Genomic DNA, 23,086 nt, shown 5'->3' on the forward strand with positions numbered 1-23,086 from the left:
ATTAAAGACAGTTGGGGATTTTGGTTTGATTTTGTGACAGTGCTGGGGATTGAGCCTCAGGGTTCATCCGTGCTAAGCAGTTGCTCTGTCACTAAGCTGTAGCCCCAGACTGATGCTTTCTGATTATCAATAAGATTCTTCTTTTTTTCAATGTGGAGACAGGGTCTCCCTGTAGCCCTGCTGGCCTGGAACTCATTGTGTGAACCTGACTGGCCTTGAGCTCAGAGATCCAGCTGCTTCCTGTGCTAGGGTTAGCACCAGCTAGGTCATCTGCAGCTCTTGAGCACACTCTCTTCATGGACCCAGCTGCCTTGGGGAGCTTGTGTGGGTTGTCCCTTCTGCCTTTTCTCCTTTTTACATCTACACTGTCCTTCATTTATAGTTTTTTTTAAGACAGGTCTCCCATAGCCCTAGCTGGCCTGGGACTCACTATGTAGACCACGCTGGCCTTGATCTCATATAGATCTTCCTGCCTCTGCTTCCCAAGTGCTGGGATTAAAGGTCTGTGCTGCCATGCCTGGCATCATTTGTAGGTCTTTTGTAGATGCTGCATGGGGCCATTTGTGGTTTGTTTTTTTTTTTCGTATGGAGACACTTGTTTCTTTATGAGTTGCCCTGCATTGTTTTGATGGTATCTTTTGATGATGATGGTTTGTCACCAAAATATAATTAAGTTGTTTTTTTTTCTGTCTTTTTGAGGTAGGGTCTCTCTATAGCCCCAGCTGGCCTGGAACTCACTATATAGACCAGGCTGCCCTTGAACTCACAGGGATCTGCCTGCCTCTGCCTCCCAGGTGCTGGGATTAAAGGTATGCACCACCATGCCTGGATATAATTCAGTTTTTCATTTCTTTGAAAGTTTAGTGCACTCTGGTTCTATTTAAAAATGTTTACGTACTTGAGGGCTATGAAAAAATGATTCTAAGAACACACATTAAACCTAGAGTTCTGGAATTGGGGGTGTGTGATGTGGGGTGGAGCTTAAGATACATTTCTCCATATCTCCTTTTAGCTCTGTTATCTTGGGTGAGCAACCTCACTTTCTTCACCAGGAGTCAGGGTAGCAGGGGTGGTGGTTATGAGGTTGAGGGCAAGATAATTGTACACATAAGCATTTGGATGAGTTTCTGGTACATGAAGTCTCACAGAAGGGTAATTATTGCTATTACAATTATTTAATATTATCCATTGGGCACTGCATAGAAACTGTATGTATGTTGCCACATGTAGCCTTATGCAGCCAGAAATCAGGTCTGCAGGGGTGGCCTAAAGGCCACCTGCCCTCATCAGCAGAGCTGTAACTAGACTCTGAGGCTCAGACTGGCATGCTTCGAAGGGTGGGCCCTGCTGCCCAGGTCTCAGGTCCTCTCCTGAACCTGACACCTCCTTCCCCCTATCCCAGGTTGGCTACCAGATCCGCTTTGAAAGCACACGCTCTGCAGCCACCAGGATCGTGTTCTTAACGGTGGGGTTGCTCCTGCGTCAGATCCAGCGGGAGCCCAGCCTGCCCCAGTACGAGGTCCTGATTGTGGATGAGGTCCACGAGCGCCATCTGCACAATGACTTCCTGCTGGGAGTCCTGCGACGTCTGCTGCCCAAGCGGCCCGACCTCAAGGTCATCCTCATGTCGGCCACCATCAACATCTCGCTCTTCTCCAGCTACTTCAGCCATGCCCCCGTGGTGCAGGTGCCTGGGCGGCTCTTTCCCATCACGGTGAGCTCTGCTCCATCTCTGCACCCTACTGCCCCTCTCCATCTCCAACTAAGGACAGCCTCTCTCCTTAAAACTTCTGTTCCCTGAACATCTCTAGCCTGCTGGGGAAGTATTAGCGTGAAAGCCCAATTGCTAGAACCAAAAAAACCTCAAAAAACAAAGGATCTGATGGGGAAAGCTGATTTTCTTTTCTGAACTGTGGCCCTTCCAGGATGGAAGGCTGCTCTGTTCCATGTGGTCCTTCAGGTACTGGGGCTCCTCCTTTCTCATGGCTCTCACAGGCCAGAGTTCTCGAAGTCAGCAGTCTTGAAATGTGGGGCTGAATGGTCTGTGGTAGGGGCTGTTCTCCCCAGTTTTGACAGCCCCAAATGGCTCCAGATGTTGCCACATGATCCCTGATAGCAAAACCACACCCAGTTATAAACAGTGTCCCAGGGAGCTGGCCTTATCTGTGTGGTCGGAGCTCTCAGGACAGAGTGTGTTGTGGCTTGTAGTTTCCAGTTCTATGTGCCTGTGAATTGCCTCATAAGCAGCCACCAGAGAATAGGTGATTTCTGCGTACTTAGTAGGGCTCTCCACCATTTCAGCATTTTGTTTTTCTTGTTCAGGTTATCGTACTCTGAATGAGAAAGACCTGCTGTGTTTTGTTTTTTAAGATTTTTTATTTTATGTGTATGTGTGTGTGCCTGAGTGTATGGTGTGCCTACAGAGGCCACAAGAGGGTGTTGGATCTCTTGGAACTGGAGTTGCAAGTGGTTGTGAGCCACCTGATGTGGGTGCTGGGAACTAAATCCAGGTCCTCTACAGGAGCAGCCAGGCTCTTAACCACTGAGCCATCTCTCCAGCCCCCTGGGGTATTTTGTTTGTTTGTTTGTTTGTTTGTTTGTTTTTGGTCTTTTTTGATACAGGGTCTCTCTGTAGCCCTGGGTGGCCTGGAACTCGCTATATAGACCAGGCTGGCCTTGAACTCACAGAGATTCCCTTGCCTCTGTCTTTTAAGTGTTGGGATTAAAGGCATGTGTCACCATGCCCAGCAACCCCCTGGATTTTTAAAAAAAGATTAATGAATTTATGGGAACCAAACTTGGGTCCTCTGAAAGAGCAAGTGCTCTGTGCTGGACAGCTTCAGTTGTCAATTTGATACAGCTGGGTAGAGGGAACCTCAGCTGAAGAATCTCCTCTATTGTATTGGCCTGTGGCCATGTCTATGAGGCATTTTCTTGACTGTATAGAAAAGCAGGCTGAACAGGGGCCAGAGGAGCAAGCCAGTAAGTAATCCTTCATGATCTGTGCTTCAGCTCCTGCCTCCAGGTTCCTGCCCTGAGTTCTGACCCTGACTTCTTGCCCTGACTTCTCTCAGTGATGAACTGTGACCCTGGAGATGTAAGATAAACCCTTTCCTCCCCAAGTTGGTTCTGGTCCGTGGGTTTTTTTTTTTTTTTTTTTTTTTTTTTTTTTTTTTTTTGGAAAAAAAAAAAAAAGAGGACGATAAATCTTTCACTGTGATATATCAAAATAAACTCACTATGTAGACCAGGCTGGCCTGGAACTCACAGAGATCCTCCTGCCTCTGCCTCCCAAGTGCTGGGATTAAAGGCGTGTGCCACCATACCCGGCCTGGTTCGTGTTTTTATCACACCAACTGAAAGCAAACTAAGACATGCTCTTAACGCTGAGTGCTCTCTCCAGCCCCAGCACCCAGATTTTAAAAGCTGAAACATTGCCAGCCCCAGAGGCCTTCCTGTTACCTTGCTGCTTTGTCTTTTTACTGTACCCTCTAAAAGTTACCCACTTGGAGTGCAGCCTGCCACCGCCTGTGCTGTGTCCTTCCTGTGAACCTGTGGTCCCCCCCCTTTGCTGCATTGGAGTGACCATCCTGCCCGGGTTGTCTCACAGGTTGTATACCAGCCGCAGGAGGCAGAGGCGACAACATCCAAGTCAGAGAAGCTGGACCCACGGCCCTACCTGAGGGTGCTGGAGGCCATTGATAATAAGTACCCTCCAGAGGAGCGGGGAGACCTGCTTGTCTTCCTCAGTGGTATGGCGGAGATCAGCGCCGTGTTGGATGCTGCCCAAGCCTATGCCAGCCTCACCCAGCGCTGGGTGGTGCTGCCCCTGCATAGTGCCCTTTCTGTGGCTGACCAGGACAAGGTACTGCACACAGCCAGGCCATGCCTGGCAGGTGGGAGTTTCTGGGTCAGGGATCAAGTATAACAACTGAGTGCATCCCACAGTCCCAGGTCTGCGGAGTGTGAAGGGTTAAGTGGCCATCAAATGGCAGAGCAGGCTGTGAGCACAGGGTGTTTGGCCCTGGAGCTCTTAACCAGAGGTTGGCAGATTTTCTAGGAAAGGCCGGAGGGAAGGTGTTTTCAGCTTTGCACGCCCTAGACTTTCTCTCACATGAAGCAGGAAAGCAGCCATAAACTGAAAGGGTAAGACTGAATTCCTAAAACTGGGCTTGATGGCACACACCTTTGATCCCACCACTTGGATGGCAGAGGCAGGAGGATCTTTCTGTGGTTGAGTACATAAGAGTTCCAGCTGGGGGCTACAGGAAGCCTTTGTCTAAAAAGAAAAAAAAAGAACAAAAAACCCCTTTATTTACAAAGACACGTGGCAGACTACACATGGCCTACAGGCCATAGTTATTGCCGTTAGCCATTATGCTTAGCTATTTCCTTGCACTGAGAGAAGGGCTTGTGCAAAGGGCCTGTGGTGTAAGAAACAGGGCCACTGGCAAGTGAAGAAGTCAGGAGAGATGGGATTGAAAAAAATGTGTGGGACTGGACCATAGGGGATCTGAAGACCCAGGGTGGTACCTGGGCTCTGTCCCAAGTGCTGTGGGGAGCTGTAGGAGGGGTCTGAGCCCAGCAGACACAATGCTAGTTTGTGTCATAGCAGATCTCCTTGGCCGCCCTATGAGTGGTGGTTTGGAGTGTGTGAGACTAGAGGGCACAGCAGGAGGGGCAGCTCTGTAGGCTGAGAGAGGAGAAAGGGGCCTGGACTAAGGAGGGGCTGGGGTTTGGTGGAAGTGAAGGAGTTGAAATGTTGAAGATGTTCAGGTGGGGAGCTGAGGGGAGGTTAGCCTGAGACAGCCCAGGTGATTGGGTAGGAGGTGAGCCGTGTCACAGGTAGAGGTCCTGAGGCTGTTTTAGACCACCAGTGAGGAGTGCCTGGGGTATCCATGAGTCCAGTGGGCAAGCAGGTCTGTCAGGGTTGAGTTTGCCCCTGATGCTACCTCCTCTCTTGCCCTAGGTATTCGATGTGGCCCCCGCTGGAGTCCGGAAGTGTATCCTCTCCACCAACATTGCTGAGACCTCGGTCACCATCGATGGGATCCGCTTCGTAGTGGATTCTGGTAAGGACTGTGATAGAACACCTCAGTGTTGCTCAGATACTCTGAGCTTGTGTCTGCCCCACACCTTTTTCTTACTGCTCTCTGAGACCTGTCCTCCTCTAGACTCCTTTCTCTGCCTCCCTCTCCTCTCATTCTAGGGCCTAGAGAGGGTCCCCATAAGAGAGCCCCACCCTGGCCACACCAAGTAATCTTCCCCTCTTTCACTGTGGGGAGACTGGCATTATATGTTAAGTTGTGACTGTTTTATTTTCTGTGTTCCCAACTAGAACATTCACTGGAAAGGCAGCTTAGCTTAGTTGCCAGGAGACACTGGAGCCAGACCTTGGGGTCTTGTCATTGACTTGTAAGATGGCAGTGATAACAGTGCCATCCTCAGGGCATAAGGATGAAGGGAGTTGGTTCATTTGGTTTGTGGGTTCCTGGCACAATGTGACTGTTCAGGGGCTGTAGCACTTAGTGAGTGTGTTGACTCTGGGCAGTGTGGACACGAAACATCCCATAATCTGGTGTACTATGAAGATGTTAAAATGCCATCAGTGAAACATGGCATGCTCTTGACTTTGAGGCATAGCCCATTCCAGAGGCAATTAAACATGGGAAAGCTTGGTCTCCAGTGGACAAAGAATAGTGTTGTGATTGGGCTGGGAGATCAGGGCCTCTGTTTCGCTTGGCAATGTTTCCCTAGTGTCTATGACCCTGCCTGCACATAGTAGGTGCTTAATCAGAACATGTGGGATGACTGAACATCTGAAGGAGCAAAGAGAGAACGAGTGAGTCAGTCAGTCTCCCTGTGACATCCCTGACTCACTGCACTGCATGAGGCATACCCTCAGTTTTAGAGTTTTGTCCATGATCAGGTGACCCAATACCTTGGGCCTGTAGATCACTCGCTTAGGGAGGTGAAGCAAAGAGAGGAGAAGCCGGGTGTGGTGGTGCATACCTTGAATCCCAGAAGAGCAGGCAGATGCTGGCAGACTTGTGAAACAGAGACCAGCCTGGTCTATATAAGTGAGTTCCAGGCCAGCTGGGGCTAAAGGGGAGAGTCCGTCTCAAAAACAAACAAACAAAAAGGGGTGAGTGGGGAAGTCCCACTGCTCTTCCAGATCACACTCCACTAACCCAGAGTTCTCCCACCAGGCCCCACTTCCCAATAGAGCCAGTTGGGGAGCAGTTGGTTGCTGCATGCACCTTGGGTGTGTTACATCAATGCTGTGGCAGTGTGTGGATAGAGAAATGAAAGAATAAATGAGCAGACTGTCAGGGCAGGCTTAGAACATGCTCAGGAGTGCCTGGTGAATAATGGAATGTGTGTGGTCCGCCCTCCTCAGTGCCCATCTTCCCCATACAGGAAAGGTGAAGGAGATGAGCTATGACCCACAGGCCAAGCTGCAGCGGCTCCAGGAGTTCTGGATCAGCCAAGCCAGTGCAGAACAGCGCAAGGGCCGCGCAGGCCGCACAGGCCCCGGGGTCTGCTACCGTCTCTATGCCGAGTCTGACTACAATGCCTTCGCTCCCTACCCTGTCCCAGAAATTCGCAGGGTGGCCCTAGATGCACTGGTGCTGCAGGTGAGGCCTGCATAGGAGGGGACGTGACCAGACTGTGGGCACCAGGGAATCCGGGAAGAGTTTGGACAGGGCCAGCCAGGATGTTAGGGCTGGTCAAGCTCCTGCAGGGACCTCACCCCTTCCAGAGGCCAAACTCAGGTTGCAGAATTGGCCCTCAGATCTGAGAGCTCAGCTGGGGCTTCAGCTGTAAGTAGAGCTTAGTGTAAAGTGGCTTGTGACAGCTTTCTTGAGACTTTTTATTTTTATTTGTCTTTTTGAGACACAGTCTTCCTGTAGCCCCAGCTGGCCTGGAACTCTCTGTGTAGACCAGGTTGGCTTTAGACTCACAGAGATCTGCCTGTCTCTGCCTCCCAAGAGTGCTGGAATTAAAGGTGTGCGCCACCATGCCCGGTGATGTCAGCTTTCTTGAGATTTTTTTTTTTTTTTTTTTTGAGACAGGGGTCTTACTATGTAGGATTTCCCTGTAGCCTCAGCTGGTCTGGAACTTGCTATATAGACCAGGCTGGACTTGAACTCACAGAGATCTACCTGCTTCTGCCTCCCAAATGCTGGGACTAAAGGCGTACACCACCACAATGGGCTTCTTGAAACATTTTCAACCATGACTTTTGAAGACCAGCCTGGTCTACATAGTGAGTTCCAGGACAGCTGGGGCTACAGGGAGACCCTGTCTCAAAAAGACCAAAAAAAAATTATTTATTATTTTATGTGTATGAATGTGTTGCCTGCATGTATATAAGTGTACCCATGTTGTGTAATGCTCAAGGAGGTCAGAAGGAGGTGTCGGATTCCCCTGGATCTGGAGTTATGGATGATTGTTAGCATGTGGGTGCTGGGACTTGAACTCAGGTAGATCCTCAGCAAGAGCAGCCAGTGCTCTTAAATACTGAGTCGTCTTTCCAGCCCCCTACTTTCCTTCTTGAGACAGACTCACTGTGTAGCTCTGCCTGGTCTGGAACTTGCTATGTAGACAAGGCTGACCTCTAACTTGCAGCAATCCTCCTGCCTTTGCCTCCTGAGCGCTGGGATTCCAAGCAAGCTCTCTTCTTCATAGGGCCTTTTTAATATCTGCTCATTCATGGGAGAGGAGCCTGGAGTGAGAACAGTGGGTGTGGGGCCGTGCCACAGAGGCATTCACCCTAGCAGCTCACCTGTCACTTACCACGAGAAGAGTTGGGGAGTGTACTCTGTACGCAGAAATAAAGGAAAAGAAGCAGGGATGGTAGTGCAAACTGAGGAGGCTAAGGCAGGAGGATCCAGAGTTGGAGGCCAGGCTGAGGCTGTGGCTCAGTAGAGCACTTGCCTAGCATGCAGGAAGCCCTGGGCTCCATCCCCAGCACTGTATAAACTGAGCATGGTGACACATACCTTTCATCAGCTCTGGAGGTGGAGGCAAGAGGATCAGAAGCTCAAGGCCATCCTGGGCTATAATAGTGAGCTTGAGGCCAGACTGAGCTACAAAGCAAGTCTCTGAAAATGTAAAAGTAGAGGCTCTGGGTTCACTATCTGGTATTGAAAAAAAAGAGGAGAGAACGAAAATGGTGTAGCTACCCATGTCTGTCCAGGCCCCCATGTCTGTCCAGGCCCCCATGTCTGTCCAGGCCCCCGTGTCTGCCCAGGTTCCCATGCTGCCTCAGGCTGTGTGTCTAGGAACAGGACAAGCCAATGCTCTTCCTGCAGGCAGTGCACTTTGGTGTCTTCTGAGTTCAGGTTTTTGGTTTTTGGTTTTTTTTTTTTTTAATTAATTTATTTTTTTGGTCTTTTTGAAACAGGGTTTCCCTATAGCCCCAGCTGGCCTGAAACTCACAATGTAGACCGGCTGGCCTTGAACTCACAGAGATCTGCCTGCCTCTGTCTCCCAAGCGCTGGGACTATAGACGCGCGCCACCACGCCTGTTTTTTAAGGGATTTTGATTGTGACACAGCATGGAACCTCTGACCTACTCATCACCTGCTAGTTAAAATTATACTGGCTTATGGGCGCATGCCGTTAATCTTAGCACTTGGGAGAAGGTGGATCTCTATGAGATCAAGGCCAGCCTCTTCTACATAGGGAGTTCCAGGCCAGCTGGGGCTATATAGAGACGCTGTCTCAAAAAACCCAAAACCAAACAAATAAAAAATTATGCTGGCTTTGGCAGGCATGGTGGTGCATGCCTGGAATACCAGAATTCAGGAGGTTGAGGCTGGAGGATGTAGAGTTTGAGGCCAGCCTGGACTACACAAAGAGACGTATCTTCCAAAGTTAAACACAACAAGAAAAGCACTGGTTTGAGCAGTTCTAGAATACACAGTTCCAGGCTTGGGTGTTATTTTATTGTGTGTGTGTGTGTGTGTGTGTGTGTGTGTGTGTGTGTGCATGCCTGAGTATATATATATGTGACTCTGAGCCCAGGCTAGCCTCTTAATTCAGGATTCTCCTTCCTTAGGCTCCTGGGTGCTAGGATCATACTAGTATACCCAGCCCACTGGATGCATTCCTTTAAGAAAAAAATTTTTATGTGTATGAGCATTTTGCCTGCATGCATGTAAGTGTACCTATGTGTGCAATGCCTATGGAGGCTAGACAAGGTGTCTGATCCTCTGCTACAGATGTTTGTTAACCACCATGTGGGTGCTGGGAACCAAACCCAGGTCTTCTGCAAGAGCAGCCAGTGCTCTTAGCCACTGAGCCGTCTCTCTAGCCCCATGGATGCTCTCTTTGACATCAGGGAACAGGGAACAGGGAGGAGCTAGAATGGGAGGCGGGCAGCCAGACCTCCTAGCCCCCAGATGAGCCAGGCAGGCGGGCAGGCAGGCGCTCTCGCAGTCGCACAGGCTGCCTTGCCAGCCTTCTTTCATCAGTCACCAGAGAGATACTTGTTGCTATGCCAAGTTAGGCATGTTCTGTCATGTTCTCCCCACACAACCCTAGCACTCCCTCCCAGGCTCTCTGGGCTAATGGGGAGTCTTTAAATTGCTGGGCCTCACACTGTCACGGGCAGAGGGTGCTCTGTGTGTCATTTGGGGGAAGGGGAGCTGTCCAGCTTGGGAGTAATTGGAGGAGGCCTCTGCTGTGATGGGCCGGTCTCTAGGCAGTACCTTCAGTGGTAGCTCTGGGCTTCCATCCGGCTATCCCTACCCAGAGAGGGTACCAAGGATTCTCTAGGTCCACTGTGCTTTGGTCCAGGGAAGTCCTCTGTTTGGCCCAGTGCAGTCACGTGCTCATTCACAATCATTTTCCATGGCTGGTGTTGAGGACTTGCAGTTGGTCCAGTGTAGATGTGTGAGGGAGATAGCCAGTGCCTCTCCCCCACGACAGAGCCTGACAGAAATTTTAAAGACTATCGTGAATTTAGTCCCTGTGCCCCTGTAGCCTCTGTGCCATAGTGACTCATGTGTTCCTTGACTCTGAGGGTGTTTGGTTCTCATTTCAGATGAAGAGCATGAGTGTGGGGGACCCCCGAACCTTCCCCTTCATTGAGCCCCCGCCACCTGCCAGCCTGGAAACTGCCATCCTTTACCTTCGAGACCAGGGGGCCCTGGACACCTCAGAGGCCCTCACCCCCATCGGGTCCCTGCTGGCACAGCTGCCTGTGGACGTTGTGATTGGTGAGGACCCCCTATAGGGGACCACATGGGGAGCCAGACACTCAGAATGACCACTAGGCAAGTCCAGGCCTTCCTGGCTCATTTACTTTCACATCCACCAATTCATCCACAAGTGCCCTGTGCCTATTACTGGACTTCAGAGTGGACACAGCAGACACACACCTCTGTTCTTGGAGAGCCGAGGTGTTCAGGAGAGCGAGTGATGGTACAAGAGTTAACTGGGAGAAAGCAAGAGGCGGGCAGGAATGTTGGGGTGGCCAGACCCCACTGTCACCCCACTCGGAGGACATTTGTGCAGAGAAGTGGAGATGAGGGTTGAGCAGTGCAGGAGCAGGCACCACATTCCCAATGGAAGCAGAGGAGTGCATGGCTTCAGACTCCGTCAGCTGTGCTAGAGAAGCAAGGAGACGGAGAGTCAGTTCATCTTTTTTGGATGAGTATGTCTAAATCATGATTACAACATGTAATCAACATAAAGACTACCGTGGTGTTTATGTTGTCTCTTCATAAGTCTTGGAAGCGCAGTGTGCATTTTGTATCCCAGCACACGTTTGCATCAGCTGTGTCTCAAGTGCTCAGTAGCCACATGTTACAGAAAGGCATGCTGGGCTGAGGGAACAGCCAGTACAGAGGCCATGTTGGGAGCAGTGAGGAGGCCTGTGTGATTGGCACGGAGACAGAGGGAGAGGGCGGATGTTAGCCCACAGCCCCATCATTAAATACTTACTGAGCACCTGTTGTGAGCCAGATATATTCTAGAAGCCAGAGAGACAGTGAAGAACAAATTCATACCCTCATAGAGCTCACCAGAATGGGAGGTGGATAGTGAGGAAGAGAGACGGTTAAGATAGAGCAGGGCCGCTCCTGAGGGGACACAGCTGGACTGGTGGGGAGGCAATTGAGTGATGATGGGGCTTCACTGACACTGAAGCAGGGGCCTGAACAAGAGTCGGGATAGTGCTCCCTCCTGCCTGGGGTCAGTGAGAGGTTTTGGGAGAGGGACTGAAATGTTTAAGGGGAGCTATGCAGTGTGGGTTGGAATTGGCCAGAAAAAGGAGTCAGCCCATTGGGTCACAAGAAAGACCAGGTCTCATGCCTCATGGAGCCTGTACCACTTCTGGTTCCATGCTGGGAGCTGAGTCTGTCAGTGGCCCAGAGCAGGTGGGGTGATCCTCTCTACCCTGTTAACAAGAAGGGGCTCTATCTTGAGGGATTGGTCCTGTTGTCCTCTGACCTGTCATTCTTGTGTTTGATCTGTGGCACACTGTTCAGACACTCTTGCTTTAGGGCAGTTATCCCACTGCAGATGTCACTGGGAGTGGGCATGGCCTGAGGGCAAGATGAAGGTGCCTGATTGATCATGAGTTCTGAAAAGATGGACCCTGCCCTCACATCTCACCCCCGTCTCGGGGGAGAGTCAGGCAGGTAGGGACCCAGGACCCTCAGACGCAGAGGTCCTGGGCTTTCCACAGCTCAGATCCCCCCACCTCTCTGCACAGCCCGTCCCTGCTCTGTTCTGGTGGCCCTGTTTTTTGGTCACTGGGTGTTTCAAGTGGGCTGTCTCTTCCCCTTGCTCATTGCTGAGTCATCCCTACAGCTCAGCTCTTCTCATTCGGGATGTGTTTCCTTCACAGCCCTAGTCTCCCACCTCAGCAGGACCACCCACGAGCCATTGCCCAAGCCTGTCACTAAAGCACTAAAGTGATCTTTCTGCCTTGCCACCGCCGCCTTTAAAATCCCCTAGCAGTTCAGCACTGGGGCTTTTCTGTAGCCCAGAGACTGGGCACTGTGGTGTCTGAGGCCTCCTGGGCTGAGAAGATGACTAGTTTTGTCTGTTTAGAAGGAGCTGGGGCTAGAGTAAGGAATCACAGCTGAGGGCCAAAACATTCCTAGGGTACTTGCTGTGTTGCACCAGGGGAAGCCTCAGGGTCTCATCTCAGCTCTTCTCTTCTTGCTGAGGTCGGGGCTTGTGATCCTCATCAGGACAGGTGAGGAAACAGGTCGTCTGGGGAATTGATGTACACCTCGGGATGTGGAAGAAGTCAGCTGGCAAGGGAGTGGTAGAACATCATCTTTGGGGTGGGAGTCAGCAACTCACCTGAGGGAAATCATCTCAGAGATCAGTTATCTGCAGAGCAGGAGGCTAGAGGTCCAGATGACCCAGGCTGGCCTAGGCTGGCTCTGAGTGTCTCAGGGAGAAACACAGATGGCCCTAAGGCAGCAGGAGAAACAGACTTGCCCCAGGGGCTAGAGCTGGGACTTGCTGGGACCACTTGATGCAGGTCTGGATAGCCCCGCCCCAGCCTTGCTTTAGGGCCCTTCATTTGGTGGACCAGCATGTGACAGGTACTTTGCAAGGTCAAGAACAGTGATGCTGAGATGTCTGTGACACTCGGGCCACTGCTCAGGCAGGCAGGTGTTAGGGCCTGAGCTCCCAGGAGGTTTTGTGTCTACTCAGGTCCCTAGAGTGAGGGGACATCCAGTTCCCCGCTGATGGGTGCTTACACGTGGGTTTCATCAGTGCCTCTCCACACTCAGTTCTGTGCCCATTACCTTTCTTCCCCATGGCCCTCTGCATCCTCCCTTCCCTTCTGTGCCTCCTTTTCTCCTCTTCACAGGCTTCCTCTCTCCCTCCTCTTTGCCTCCATCCTTCCCTTCTTTTTTTGCCCCACCCTTAAATGAAGCAAAGGCTGTGGCAGTTCATCCTGCATAGGCACAAACTAGGTGTCTGCTGTGTGCCAGAACAGACCAGGACAGGCCATGTGCAGGTCATGCTGGGGGAGGAGAGCTGCCACCATGGAGGGCTGAGATCAAGCCAGGGAGGCCATTGTGAATATGCATGTGTAGGTCTTGGCAGGCATGGCCAGCACTAAACATGGCCCTGTGTGCCTGAGGAGTTAGGAACTGTGATTACCTCCAATAAAGAGATGATGAACTTGCCCAAGGTCACATACCCAGAAACTCGGCTCACGGGTTAGAATCTGTCCATCTGGTTCCCAGTGCCCTTTGTAGGTGATGGGGAGGGAAGTAGGGCCAGAAGGGGGCTGGAGGTAAGTTAGGGCCCTAGTGCCTCCAGTCTGGGTACCCAAAGGCTCAGCTTTGCCCCTCCTGCCCCACAGGGAAGATGCTCATCCTGGGCTCCATGTTCAGTCTGGAGGAACCTGTGCTCACCATTGCTGCTGCCCTCAGTGTCCAGTCACCCTTCACCCGTAGTGCCCAGAACAATCTGGACTGCGCCACAGCCAGGCGGCCCCTGGAGAGTGACCAAGGAGACCCCTTCACACTCTTCAATGTCTTTAATGCTTGGGTGCAGGTGAGCCTGGAGCTTAGTTCCTCAGTTGTTCAGCCTGCGTTGGGAACCCACAGCTGTGGCTCCTCATGTTTCCTCTGAGCCCTGAACCTTCCTGAGGAATCCCCTGTCTCCACCCTGGCCTGAGGGACAGCCTATGCCCAGCCCAGTGCTGACAGGGAGCCTGGGGTTGCCAGAGCCTCACAGTAGTGCTGTCTGGACAAAGACCAGTCTCCTGAGAACACCTGTATACGAAGTCCACCATCCTTGAACCCTAATCAGGGTGCAGAGAGGGCTGGCATGGGGACTTGGGTGCCTGACTAATGTGCAGTCTGGGAGTTCCTGTTGGGGAGCAGCTCTGGGGCGCTGAGTCCTGAAAGGAGGGGAGTGGCAGACACCAGGCTCCTACAAACCTCTCATCCTTCCATGCTGGGCAGTCTGGAGCCGGGGTCATCTCTGCCCCCAGCCGTCCGGGCCCTGATTCCATAGTGTGTGCACCCCAACCAGGTGAAGTCTGAGAGGAGCAGGAACTCTCGCAAGTGGTGCCGCCACCGTGGTGTGGAGGAGCATCGACTGTACGAGATGGCTAACCTGAGGCGCCAGTTCAAGGTGAGGCCTTACACCACTGTCTCAGAAGCATGGGGCAGCCTGGGCAAGGTAGAGAAAGGTGTGGACTCCAGTGGGGTTCTTGGAGGAGGCACACCGGTCAGTGGGGACACCTGGGGCCTGACAGAGAAGCCTGCTCTTTGACCCCAGGGTGCTGAGCTACAGCTCAGGTTGAGCACTAAGGCTCCGTAGGGTGACAGTACAGTCAGTATGTCCAGAGCCCAACATCCTGCAGTGTATCCTTGCTCTGCCATGAGCTGGCAGTGCAGCCTCGAGTGTCTCACTACTGCCTGTGCCTCAGCTTCCCCTGAGAGTGAGAAGATGAAACAGTGTTGATGAGCAGACAAATATATAGCTCATAGTACAGTGCCTGGCTGGCATGTGGGGGGCTGTGGACGGTATGTATCACTGTTAGTCACTGTAGAGGTAAGGACAGAGCTTATGTCTCTCTGTCATGGACTTGGACAACCCCACAGTTCTGTAGCTCCTGTTTTACATGTATCTCTCCATCACTTAACAGGAAGCTCAGATAAATGCCTTTGCAGTGGTCCTCAGCATCTATGGGAGGAAGACGATAGGCATTCTGGGCTAGGCCATGGCTTTGATTGTAGGTGGGCAGCTTGAGGCTTGGAGGCCCTCATGCACTTTCCATGTCTGTAGCTCCTGGAGCTCTAACTCCTCTTGACCCCAGACACTTTGAGAAGTGGATGTGCACATCTGCATTCTCTATCTGTCAGGCACAGCAAGAAACAGGCCCATCAGATTGGGTCGTTTGAGGACTGTTGACAAAAGCATGCCCAGGGCAGAGGGTGGGGGACTTTGGTCTTTCCATCTGAGTTCCCACCACTAACTCCCACTTCTGGATTGACTCTAGAAGGCCTGGGTTGGTACCTGGGACATGTTTTATTTTTTTCTTTTTTGGATATTTCTGTTTTATTGTTACTACTCTTATTTTTGTGTTGCTGGGTATCAAAACCCAGGGCCTTTTGCCTGCAAGGCTTGCACTTTACCACTGAGCTAACCTTGCTGTGGAGCCTCGGCTGCTCGCAGCCTCTTGAGTGCTGGGATTATAGGTGTGCACTGCTGTGTCTGGTTGGGACTTGGCATTCTTGACAGGTTTCCAGGTGCCTGCATATGGTCGTGCTGTGGGAGAACCCCTCTGAGAGGGGGAGGGAGGGGCAGTATCAGAAGCCCGGGACAGCTCTGGGAAGAGGGCATCTGCATTCTGTGTGTCCCTGGGCTAACCAGTGACAGCTCTTCATGGGTCATGAAACTCATGTTAGAGGCAAAGGGTTGACCCTGCAGGGGGCACTGGGGTGCCCTCACTTCCCACTGAGAAAAACTGACTCAGGTGGGCATCATGCCAACCTGTGAGCCTGTGTCAGTCCAGAGCCCTCTCAGTTAGAATCATGTTCCTCACCTGCCCTCTGCCTGTCCCCAGGAGCTGCTGGGGGATCACGGGTTGCTGAGAGGGGCCCAGGCGGTGACCCCAGGAGACAGCTACAGTCGCCTCCAGCAGCGCCGCGAGCGCCAGGCCCTGCACCAGCTTAAGCGGCAGCATGAGGAGGGCGGGGGCCGTAGACGCAAGGTGCTGCGGCTGCAGGAGGATGGCTGCTCCAGTGACGAGGACCACGAGGGTTCAGCCTCCCGAGCAACTCATGACAGTGTGGACATCCAAGTAGGGCTGTCAGGTGCCAGGGGTGGGGGTGGGGGTGGGGGTGTAACAAAGGAGACATAGCCTGCCCCTGAGGGATTGAAGAGCTGTGTCTGCCTTGTTCTCTCCCTGGGATGGTTTCTGTGGACCCCCAGCACATCCTAACACAGCATCTTAGAGATAGGGAGGGCCCCCCAGCAGCCACTGCCCCACCCATGTTCCCACAGGATGTGAAGTTTAAGCTCCGCCACAACCTGGAGCAGCTTCAGGCGGCCGCCAGCTCTGCCCAGGACTTGACCCGAGACCAGCTGGCCCTGCTCAAGCTGGTGCTGGGCCGGGGCCTCTACCCCCAGCTGGCTGTGCCTGATGCATTCAACAGTGGCCGCAAGGACTCAGATCAGGTGGGGTCCCTTCTCTCTCCTGTCTCTAAGCCTGTTGCTTAACACCTGCCATGTGCTGGAAGTGCAGTGATGACAGAAAGCCTGGCTCTGCCCTCTGGAGGCTCACTGCAGCAGAGACAGGCTGTTCACACATACACTAGCCAGAGTGGACAGGACTGGGGGAGGGCTGGACAGTGGTCAGTGCCAGCTTGGGGAGGAGTCTGGGAGACTTCTGGATGAGGTTATCTGAGTGGAGATGTGGCAGAGGGAGGAGGAAAGAGCCTGGGCACTGGGTGGTCCAAGGGCCTCTGCCCCAGTGCCCACCTTTGGCCTCTGCAGATTTTCCACACTCAGGCCAAGCAGGGCACCGTGCTGCATCCCACCTGCGTCTTCGCCAACAACCCCGAGGTGTTACACACACAGCAGCAGGAGGCCTCGGGCCATGAAGGAAGCCAAGGTGCAGTGACCTGGGTGGGACACGAGGGACCATGGCACTGCAGGCTCAGTCTCTCCCAGGCATTCCCCACAGTCCACCTGTGCCATGCTCTGGAGGGAGGTTTCAGGACAGGCTCGGTGGGGCACAGGTTCCGGCATGCAGAACTGAGCTTCTGTGCTATTGGCTAGGTCAAGCCAGTGTGGCCATCTACAGGTGGCGTAATGCTGATTGAGTGGCCCGTGAGCTCCAGCTGGTCTTTAGAGGAAGGCTTGTATGCAGACTGGCCTCTCACTGTGGACTCTGAATGGGCAAGTCTGGCGGGCTTGGTGTGTGAGAGCAAGCAGGCAGGGCCGCAAGGACCTAGGAGGACTGAGCCTGTGTCCCCTGCAGCCTGGCTACAAGCTCAGGAACCCGCTCACCCTCCTTCTTGGGTATGAGATATCATGCCTGACCTAGGGGGGCAGATTCTTGGTGACAAGGCTTAGCATTTGGGGAAAGTCAGGACAGAGTTTGGACCTCTCCCTGGTCGTTCTCTGCTGACCCAGTCATGGGCCTCCTTTCCTGTGTGCTGCTCCCCTCTTCCTCTCTCTGTGGTTCTGGGGGTTCTGCCCTACAGCCTTGTACAAGTGAGACAAGTGTTCTGTCTCCCAACTACATCCTCAGCTTCTCTGTTTTTGAAAATCTGAAAATGTGAGTAGCAGGTGATGCCCCTTGGTGCCTCATGCAGCCTCAGCAGCTGCTACTGTCTGTCACCCTTGTCTCTCCGGTCCCTCACTTTTTACTTTCTGACTAGAGTAGTGTACTGATTTTTCTTTTTTCTAAAAAATTGTTTTGTTGCTGGAGCATTTAATTTTTTATTTTTTATTTTACTATTGTGTGTATGTGTGCACACACCTGGCACAGCATGCATGTGGAGATCAGAGGACAACTTTCAGGGGTCAGTTCTCTTCTGGGGCTTGAACTCAGGTCATCAGTCTTGGTGGCAAGCACCCTTAGACACTGAGCTATCTCACCAGCCCTTGATGAGTATTTTTTAAAAAAAATATTTTATTGGGGCTAGAGAGATGGCTCAGCAGTTAAGAACGCTGGTTCTTGCAGAAGACCTGGGTTCGAATCCCAGCACTCACATGGTAGCTTACCTACATGCAGGCAATACACACATACACATAAAATAAAAATAAGATAACAAAATAAAAATAATAAATAAAATAGGTAAGTGTACCCATGTCGTTCAGTGCTCACGGAGAACAGAAGAAACTGTCGGATCCGCTGGGACTAGAGTTATGGACAGTTGTTAGCTGCCATGTGGGTGCTGGGATTTGAACCCAGGTCTTCTGCAAGAACCACCAGTGTTCTTAACCTCTGAGCCATCTCCCCAGCCCCCCTTGATGATAATTTTAAAGCAGATGGCAGGCACGTTATTTAATGACAAGGACTGTGCATCACCATCACCACAGTGCCCATGATCCCGAGGTGAAGGGAAGTTCCTTACACCATACACTAGTCAAACTCATACTGATTGCAGCAAAGTATTTACAGTAAGTGGAAGCCATCTCACCCCATGAGCATGCTTTCTGGTGTATGGCATCAGGCCTGGGGAATGGATGAGTGGGCTTGGGGGAGCATAGGGGGGCCTGAGCTGGCCTCTCCCATCTTTCAGATGACAAGGACAAAATGAGCTGCAAGCACCAGCTCCTGGCCTTTGTCTCTCTGCTGGAGACCAACAAGCCGTACCTGGTGAACTGCGTCCGCATCCCGGCCCTGCAGGTACGGCTCTGCCCTGACTTATGTTGGACAGCTGTGTTGCCCAGATGTGGGGCATGCATAGGCCCCCAAGAAGCTGCCCTTCACCCCCACTGGCATGGCTGCAGCTGTGGGTGGGTCTCAGTCATGGCTCTGTTCCATGGTTACTTGCCAAGTGTCTGTTGGTGCCAGGCACTGCTCCCGGCACCAAGAACCCAGTGGCACAGTGGGAGGAAGGCCCGGCCTGGCCCTGCCCTGCCCTGCCTGGGTTCAGAGGGCAGCAAGACCTATGCCATGCCTGCAGTGGAAGCCGGGAGAACATGTGCACACCTCCAGTCCCAGCAGGAGGATCACAAATTTGAAGCTGGCTTGGGCTGCATGAGACTGTTTCAAAAAAAAAAAAGGGGGTGGGGAATAGGCTGATGTGGGGAGGCGTGACTGGAGCTGGGGGCTCCAGCTGCTGTGAACTGACCTACCTGAACTTCTGAGGGATTTGTGCTTAGCAGTGGACAGCATGTGCAAAGGGCCTCTGAGGCAGTTGTGGGTCTGTTGTGCTCAGAGAACAGCTGGATGGAATGTGGCTGGTCAGAGAGGCCAGTGCAGCTGATTCCAGAGGGTTCTGCTGAGCTGGGACAGTCTTTGCTGCAGGTGATGGAGGGTTAGTGGACAGCATGTGCAAAGGGCCTCTGAGGCAGTTGTGGGCCTGTTGTGCTCAGAGAACAGCTGGATGGAGTGTGGCTGGTCAGAGAGGCCAGTGCAGCTGATCCCAGAGGGTTCTGCTGAGCTGGGACAGTCTTTGCTGCAGGTGATGGAGGGTAGCCGAGCCTAGCTGTCCAGGAGGGGGCTAGTAGCTGGTCTATGGCAGGGCCAGATATACCTGAACACATGCCCGTAACCAAGAAGTGTTGGTACCAGCCACAGTTGCCACCATAGCCCAGGCCCACCGTGGTAAGTCCTCTGCAGGCTAGGTGTTCACTTAATACAGGCAGACCAAGGGTGCGGCACTACCCAGCCACACAGGTAGTGGCAGACCATAGCTCCAGGTCCTGAGGCCTCCCTGTCAGCTGATGTCTCTACTGTTCCCTTGGTTTTGTTCAAGGGAACCAAAAAACAAACCACAGGCTCCTTAGGAGAGTGTGATCTTCTGACATCCGTGAAGTTATAAGCCAGTGGCCCTCTATGCACCAGTCACTGTTGCTGTAGGTCACTGGGCACACAGTGACAGGGCTCATGGGTGGGAAACAACACACTGGGGCTTCTTCAAAGGCAGAAGCAAGCAGGTAAGGGGACAGCATGGGCGACCAGCAGGACAGCAGAGGGAGACGTTTGCCATCTGGATCCTCCACTGCTTATCCTTACAGCTTGTGTAGGGTGAGGAATCTCAAATGGGCATAGTTTGCTGCACCCTCTAGTACCATTTCCAACCCCAATCCATCCACATGTGGCCAGCCTTGCCCCTCCTGGGATTCCCAGATATTACCACCAAACCCCACATAGCTTGTTCCAGCCCTGCCCTCGTGTCAGAGGCCAGTGTACAGGTGTCTGGTGTCTTTCCCCAGCACGTCTGTCATCCCTGCATCCTGGGTTTTGTGTGGGGGGCTGTGTATGTTGTTTTAGACATGTTTTGTTAAGGTGGGATTAAGGTGCACACCAGCAGTCTACTGCCTCTGCTGTTCCGAAGCGCAGCTGCTCCCTCTTTTGTGACCCCACCATTCCTCGGGCTTTAGTTTGTCTTTTCTATGGTAATGTTGATGGGTGGACCAGCTTTGTCCTGTTCACTGTATCTCCACACCAGAGAGCCCGTCAGAGGGGGCATGTGGATGGTAATGGTCAGATGGGTGCTGACATTGGGTGGACAGGTAGATGGTGGGCAGGTGAATCAGAGGACAGGAGGATGGAGAGGTGGATGGACAGGCGGGTGGATGTGTGTGAATGATGGCTGGGCAGGAGCCTATCCACATGGGGACTCAGATGGTGACTTGATCTGCCTTGACACCTGCCCCCTGACTCTTTCAGTCCCTCCTGCTGTTCAGCCGGTCCCTTGACACCAATGGTGACTGCTCCCGCCTAGTGGCTGACAGCTGGCTGGAGCTACAGCTCTTGGACAGTGAGAGTGCGGTTCGCCTCCTGGCGACATCCTTGCGACTCCGTGCACAGTGGGAAAGTGCCCTGGACCGGCAGCTGGCCCACCAGGCCCAGCGACAGAGGCTAGAGGAGGAAGGAGAGGAGTCTCCAGCAGTCAGCCACCAGGAGGTGGCTGCCCTGAGCAGGGAGCTGCTGCAGTTCATGGCAGCCAAGGTACCATGTCGCCAGGCGAGTGTGCTTGGTGGGTGCACATATGAGGTTTTCAAGGCTCAGTGATACCCGAGGTCACAGCATTTGACTCTAGGAGCCTGACCTCAAAGGCCATGCTGCCAACCACTGCCCTGTACTACTCACTGTGTGGTCTGCTAGGCACCTGCTGCATGTGTAGCACAAGCTAAGGACATGCAGGGTGTGAGGGGCCCTGGGTAGCTGCTGGGGAGGACGGAGAGGAAGGGCTGGGTGGGGCAGCCGTGAAACTGCTCCTGATTCTGCCTCATGTGAGTCTGGTGCAATTCAGGCTGACTTCCTGGAGGTGAGGAGGGGCCCAGGTAGCCAGAGAAAGGCCACACACCCTGTGTGGAAGGACAGGTGATCTCAGCAGTGAAAAGGTGCAGAGGGGAGGCTAAGAGGGCAGCCCGAAGGGGCTTTGGGGTGTGTTTTGGACAAGCCCCAGACCATGAAGGTGAGTGTTCCATGCCTAGAGTCCAAGGGTGGCCTTCAGGTGCAACTGGCTCTGGGTGCACCTCTCCATTTCTGTCGCTGGTCTCTTCTTCCATAGGTTCCCTACAGCATACGGCGGCTCACTGGTCTGGAAGCCCAGAACCTCTATATGGGACCCCAGACTGTCACGACTGCCCCTAGTCTGCCTGGTCTCTTTGGAAACTGTGCCCTGTCTCCCCACCCCACCAAGGGGGGCTACATAGTCACTGACTTTCTCACCTACAACTGCCTCACAGTGAGTGCGACCACCTGTGCCCTCAGCTCCTGCCAGGACATGGGTTTTGGGTTTTCAGAGACCCCATGCCTACCCATCAGCCCTCTACCTCATTCAAGTCCAGGGTTTCTGAATGGGCCTGCAACCCCAAGTGGGCTGGGAGACTCCCAGCTGGTGAGGCTTGGGTCCTAATGGCCGTTTGCTCTTCTGCAGAATGACACTGACCTGTACAGTGACTGTCTGCGCTCCTTCTGGACCTGCCCGTACTGTGGCCTGCATATGCCATTTACGCCTTTGGAGCGCATCGCCCATGAGAACACCTGCCCCGAGGCTCCACGGGACCAGGCTTCAGGCAAGGACAGGGAGGGGTCAGGCCCCCAGGCCCCCATGATGCCCACAGCATTGCCCATCTACAGTGTTGTGTTGGGTTGCTGGGTGCTGGGGACCAACAGCCGCAGCCCCTGGGCCTGGCTCATTCCACATATAGGTTCTTGAAGACTCATCATATAGGTTCTTGAAGACTCATGTTAGGGCAGGAGGACCTGGAAGGTTGTTTCTTTACCTTTCCTCTGTGTCTTTTCTTTTTTTTTTAATATTTATTATTTTTATTTTACGTGTATGAGTGTATTGCCTGCATGTATATAAATGCACCTGTGTCCTGCAATGCCTGAGGGAGATAGAAAAGGCTGTCAGATCCTCTGGAACTGGAGTTAGTTCTTAGCTGCTATGTGGGTCCTGGGATTCAAACCTGAGTCTTCTGCAAGAACAGCCAGTGTTAACCACTGAGCCATCTCTCCAGCACCCTGTGTGTCTTTTGTGTCTGTCTCTTTGGCTGTCTCTTGTTTTCTTTGCCCTGGTTATGCTGTAGCATCTGCTATAGGCTAGGGGAGTCTGGTAAGGCCCAGGCCCCTCAGCCAAACTGGATGCACTGAATGCTGGGACATCATTAGCTCCACAGGCCCCAGGCTTGGGTGGGAGCCAGAGTGCTCAGGGGGGTCACGGCTCACAGTGTCCCTTCCCTCCATAGGGGTGGTGGAGGCCGTTCCAGCGCCACTGCAGAAGACCTCGGCCCTGCAGAGGCCCTACCACTGTGAGACTTGCGGGGAGGACTTCCTCTTCACACCCACTGAGGTGTTGCGGCACCGCAGGAAGCACTTGTGAGCCAATGCTCCCAGGAGCACCTGGTGCAGACAGCGTGAATGTGAATAAAGTCAGTCTGCCTTTGAAGCCTCCCAGTGGGACAAGCCACAGCCTTGGTTTTCACCAGAGCAGTTGTGTCTATCCTGCAGCTGCAACCTGAGGGGCCCTGCAGGTGTGGCATGGGCAGCTGGTGTCTCCAGAATCCAGGGGTGGGATCCCAGACCCTAGCAGCTCTCCATCGTGCCCTCAATCTACGACCCATATTTGCCCTCCCACACAGGTCTCTGACGGTTGTAGGGATGGGGGTTAATGTTCACATGATCGTGGGCTGCATTGGAGACTCCCAGAGAGTCCACAGCCTTCTGTGCCTGCTGTACACAGAAGTTTTCAGGGGTCTCTGTTGGCCATACCCTCTCCTCAGAGGGCCTCCTGGACTGTCCCTGCCTGGCCTCTTCTCCCCACCCACACACAGCCCTGCCCTGCATTGCTCCTCATATCTAGGCCCTGTGCCCTGACTAGCCCAGTCCCTTCAGACATGCAGCCTGGTAGAGTAGTTGGACCCCCCCACCCCATGTTGGTTACTGCATCCC

General features: G+C 53.0%; 1 protein-coding gene across 5 annotated transcripts in view; it reads left to right on the forward strand.

Moving 5' to 3' along the window:
- Positions 1-22,619, forward strand: part of Dhx34 (DExH-box helicase 34) — a 28,152-nt gene extending 5,533 nt beyond the window's left edge. For 4 of the 5 annotated variants that reach the window (XM_008822117.3, XM_008822112.3, XM_029558184.1 and 1 more), the window contains 15 exons: positions 1,403-1,714; positions 3,611-3,865; positions 4,970-5,072; positions 6,421-6,638; positions 10,055-10,229; positions 13,349-13,542; positions 14,026-14,127; positions 15,566-15,802; positions 16,006-16,179; positions 16,498-16,615; positions 18,255-18,361; positions 20,354-20,635; positions 21,201-21,377; positions 21,570-21,708; positions 22,384-22,618. In XM_008822117.3, the coding sequence (XP_008820339.1) occupies positions 1,403-1,714; positions 3,611-3,865; positions 4,970-5,072; positions 6,421-6,638; positions 10,055-10,229; positions 13,349-13,542; positions 14,026-14,127; positions 15,566-15,802; positions 16,006-16,179; positions 16,498-16,615; positions 18,255-18,361; positions 20,354-20,635; positions 21,201-21,377; positions 21,570-21,708; positions 22,384-22,517 (2,727 nt within the window). In that variant the 3' untranslated portion in view covers positions 22,518-22,618. Of the gene's footprint in view, positions 1-1,402; positions 1,715-3,610; positions 3,866-4,969; positions 5,073-6,420; positions 6,639-10,054; positions 10,230-13,348; positions 13,543-14,025; positions 14,128-15,565; positions 15,803-16,005; positions 16,180-16,497; positions 16,616-18,254; positions 18,362-20,353; positions 20,636-21,200; positions 21,378-21,569; positions 21,709-22,383 lie in introns of all 5 variants that reach the window. The other variant, XM_029558198.1, reaches the window with a different exon arrangement.
- The last annotated feature ends 467 nt before the right edge of the window (positions 22,620-23,086 follow it).

Source organism: Nannospalax galili, unplaced genomic scaffold (assembly GCF_000622305.1).
Source record: "Nannospalax galili isolate Female #2095 unplaced genomic scaffold, S.galili_v1.0 scaffold432, whole genome shotgun sequence".
Lineage (NCBI taxonomy): Eukaryota > Metazoa > Chordata > Mammalia > Rodentia > Spalacidae > Nannospalax > Nannospalax galili.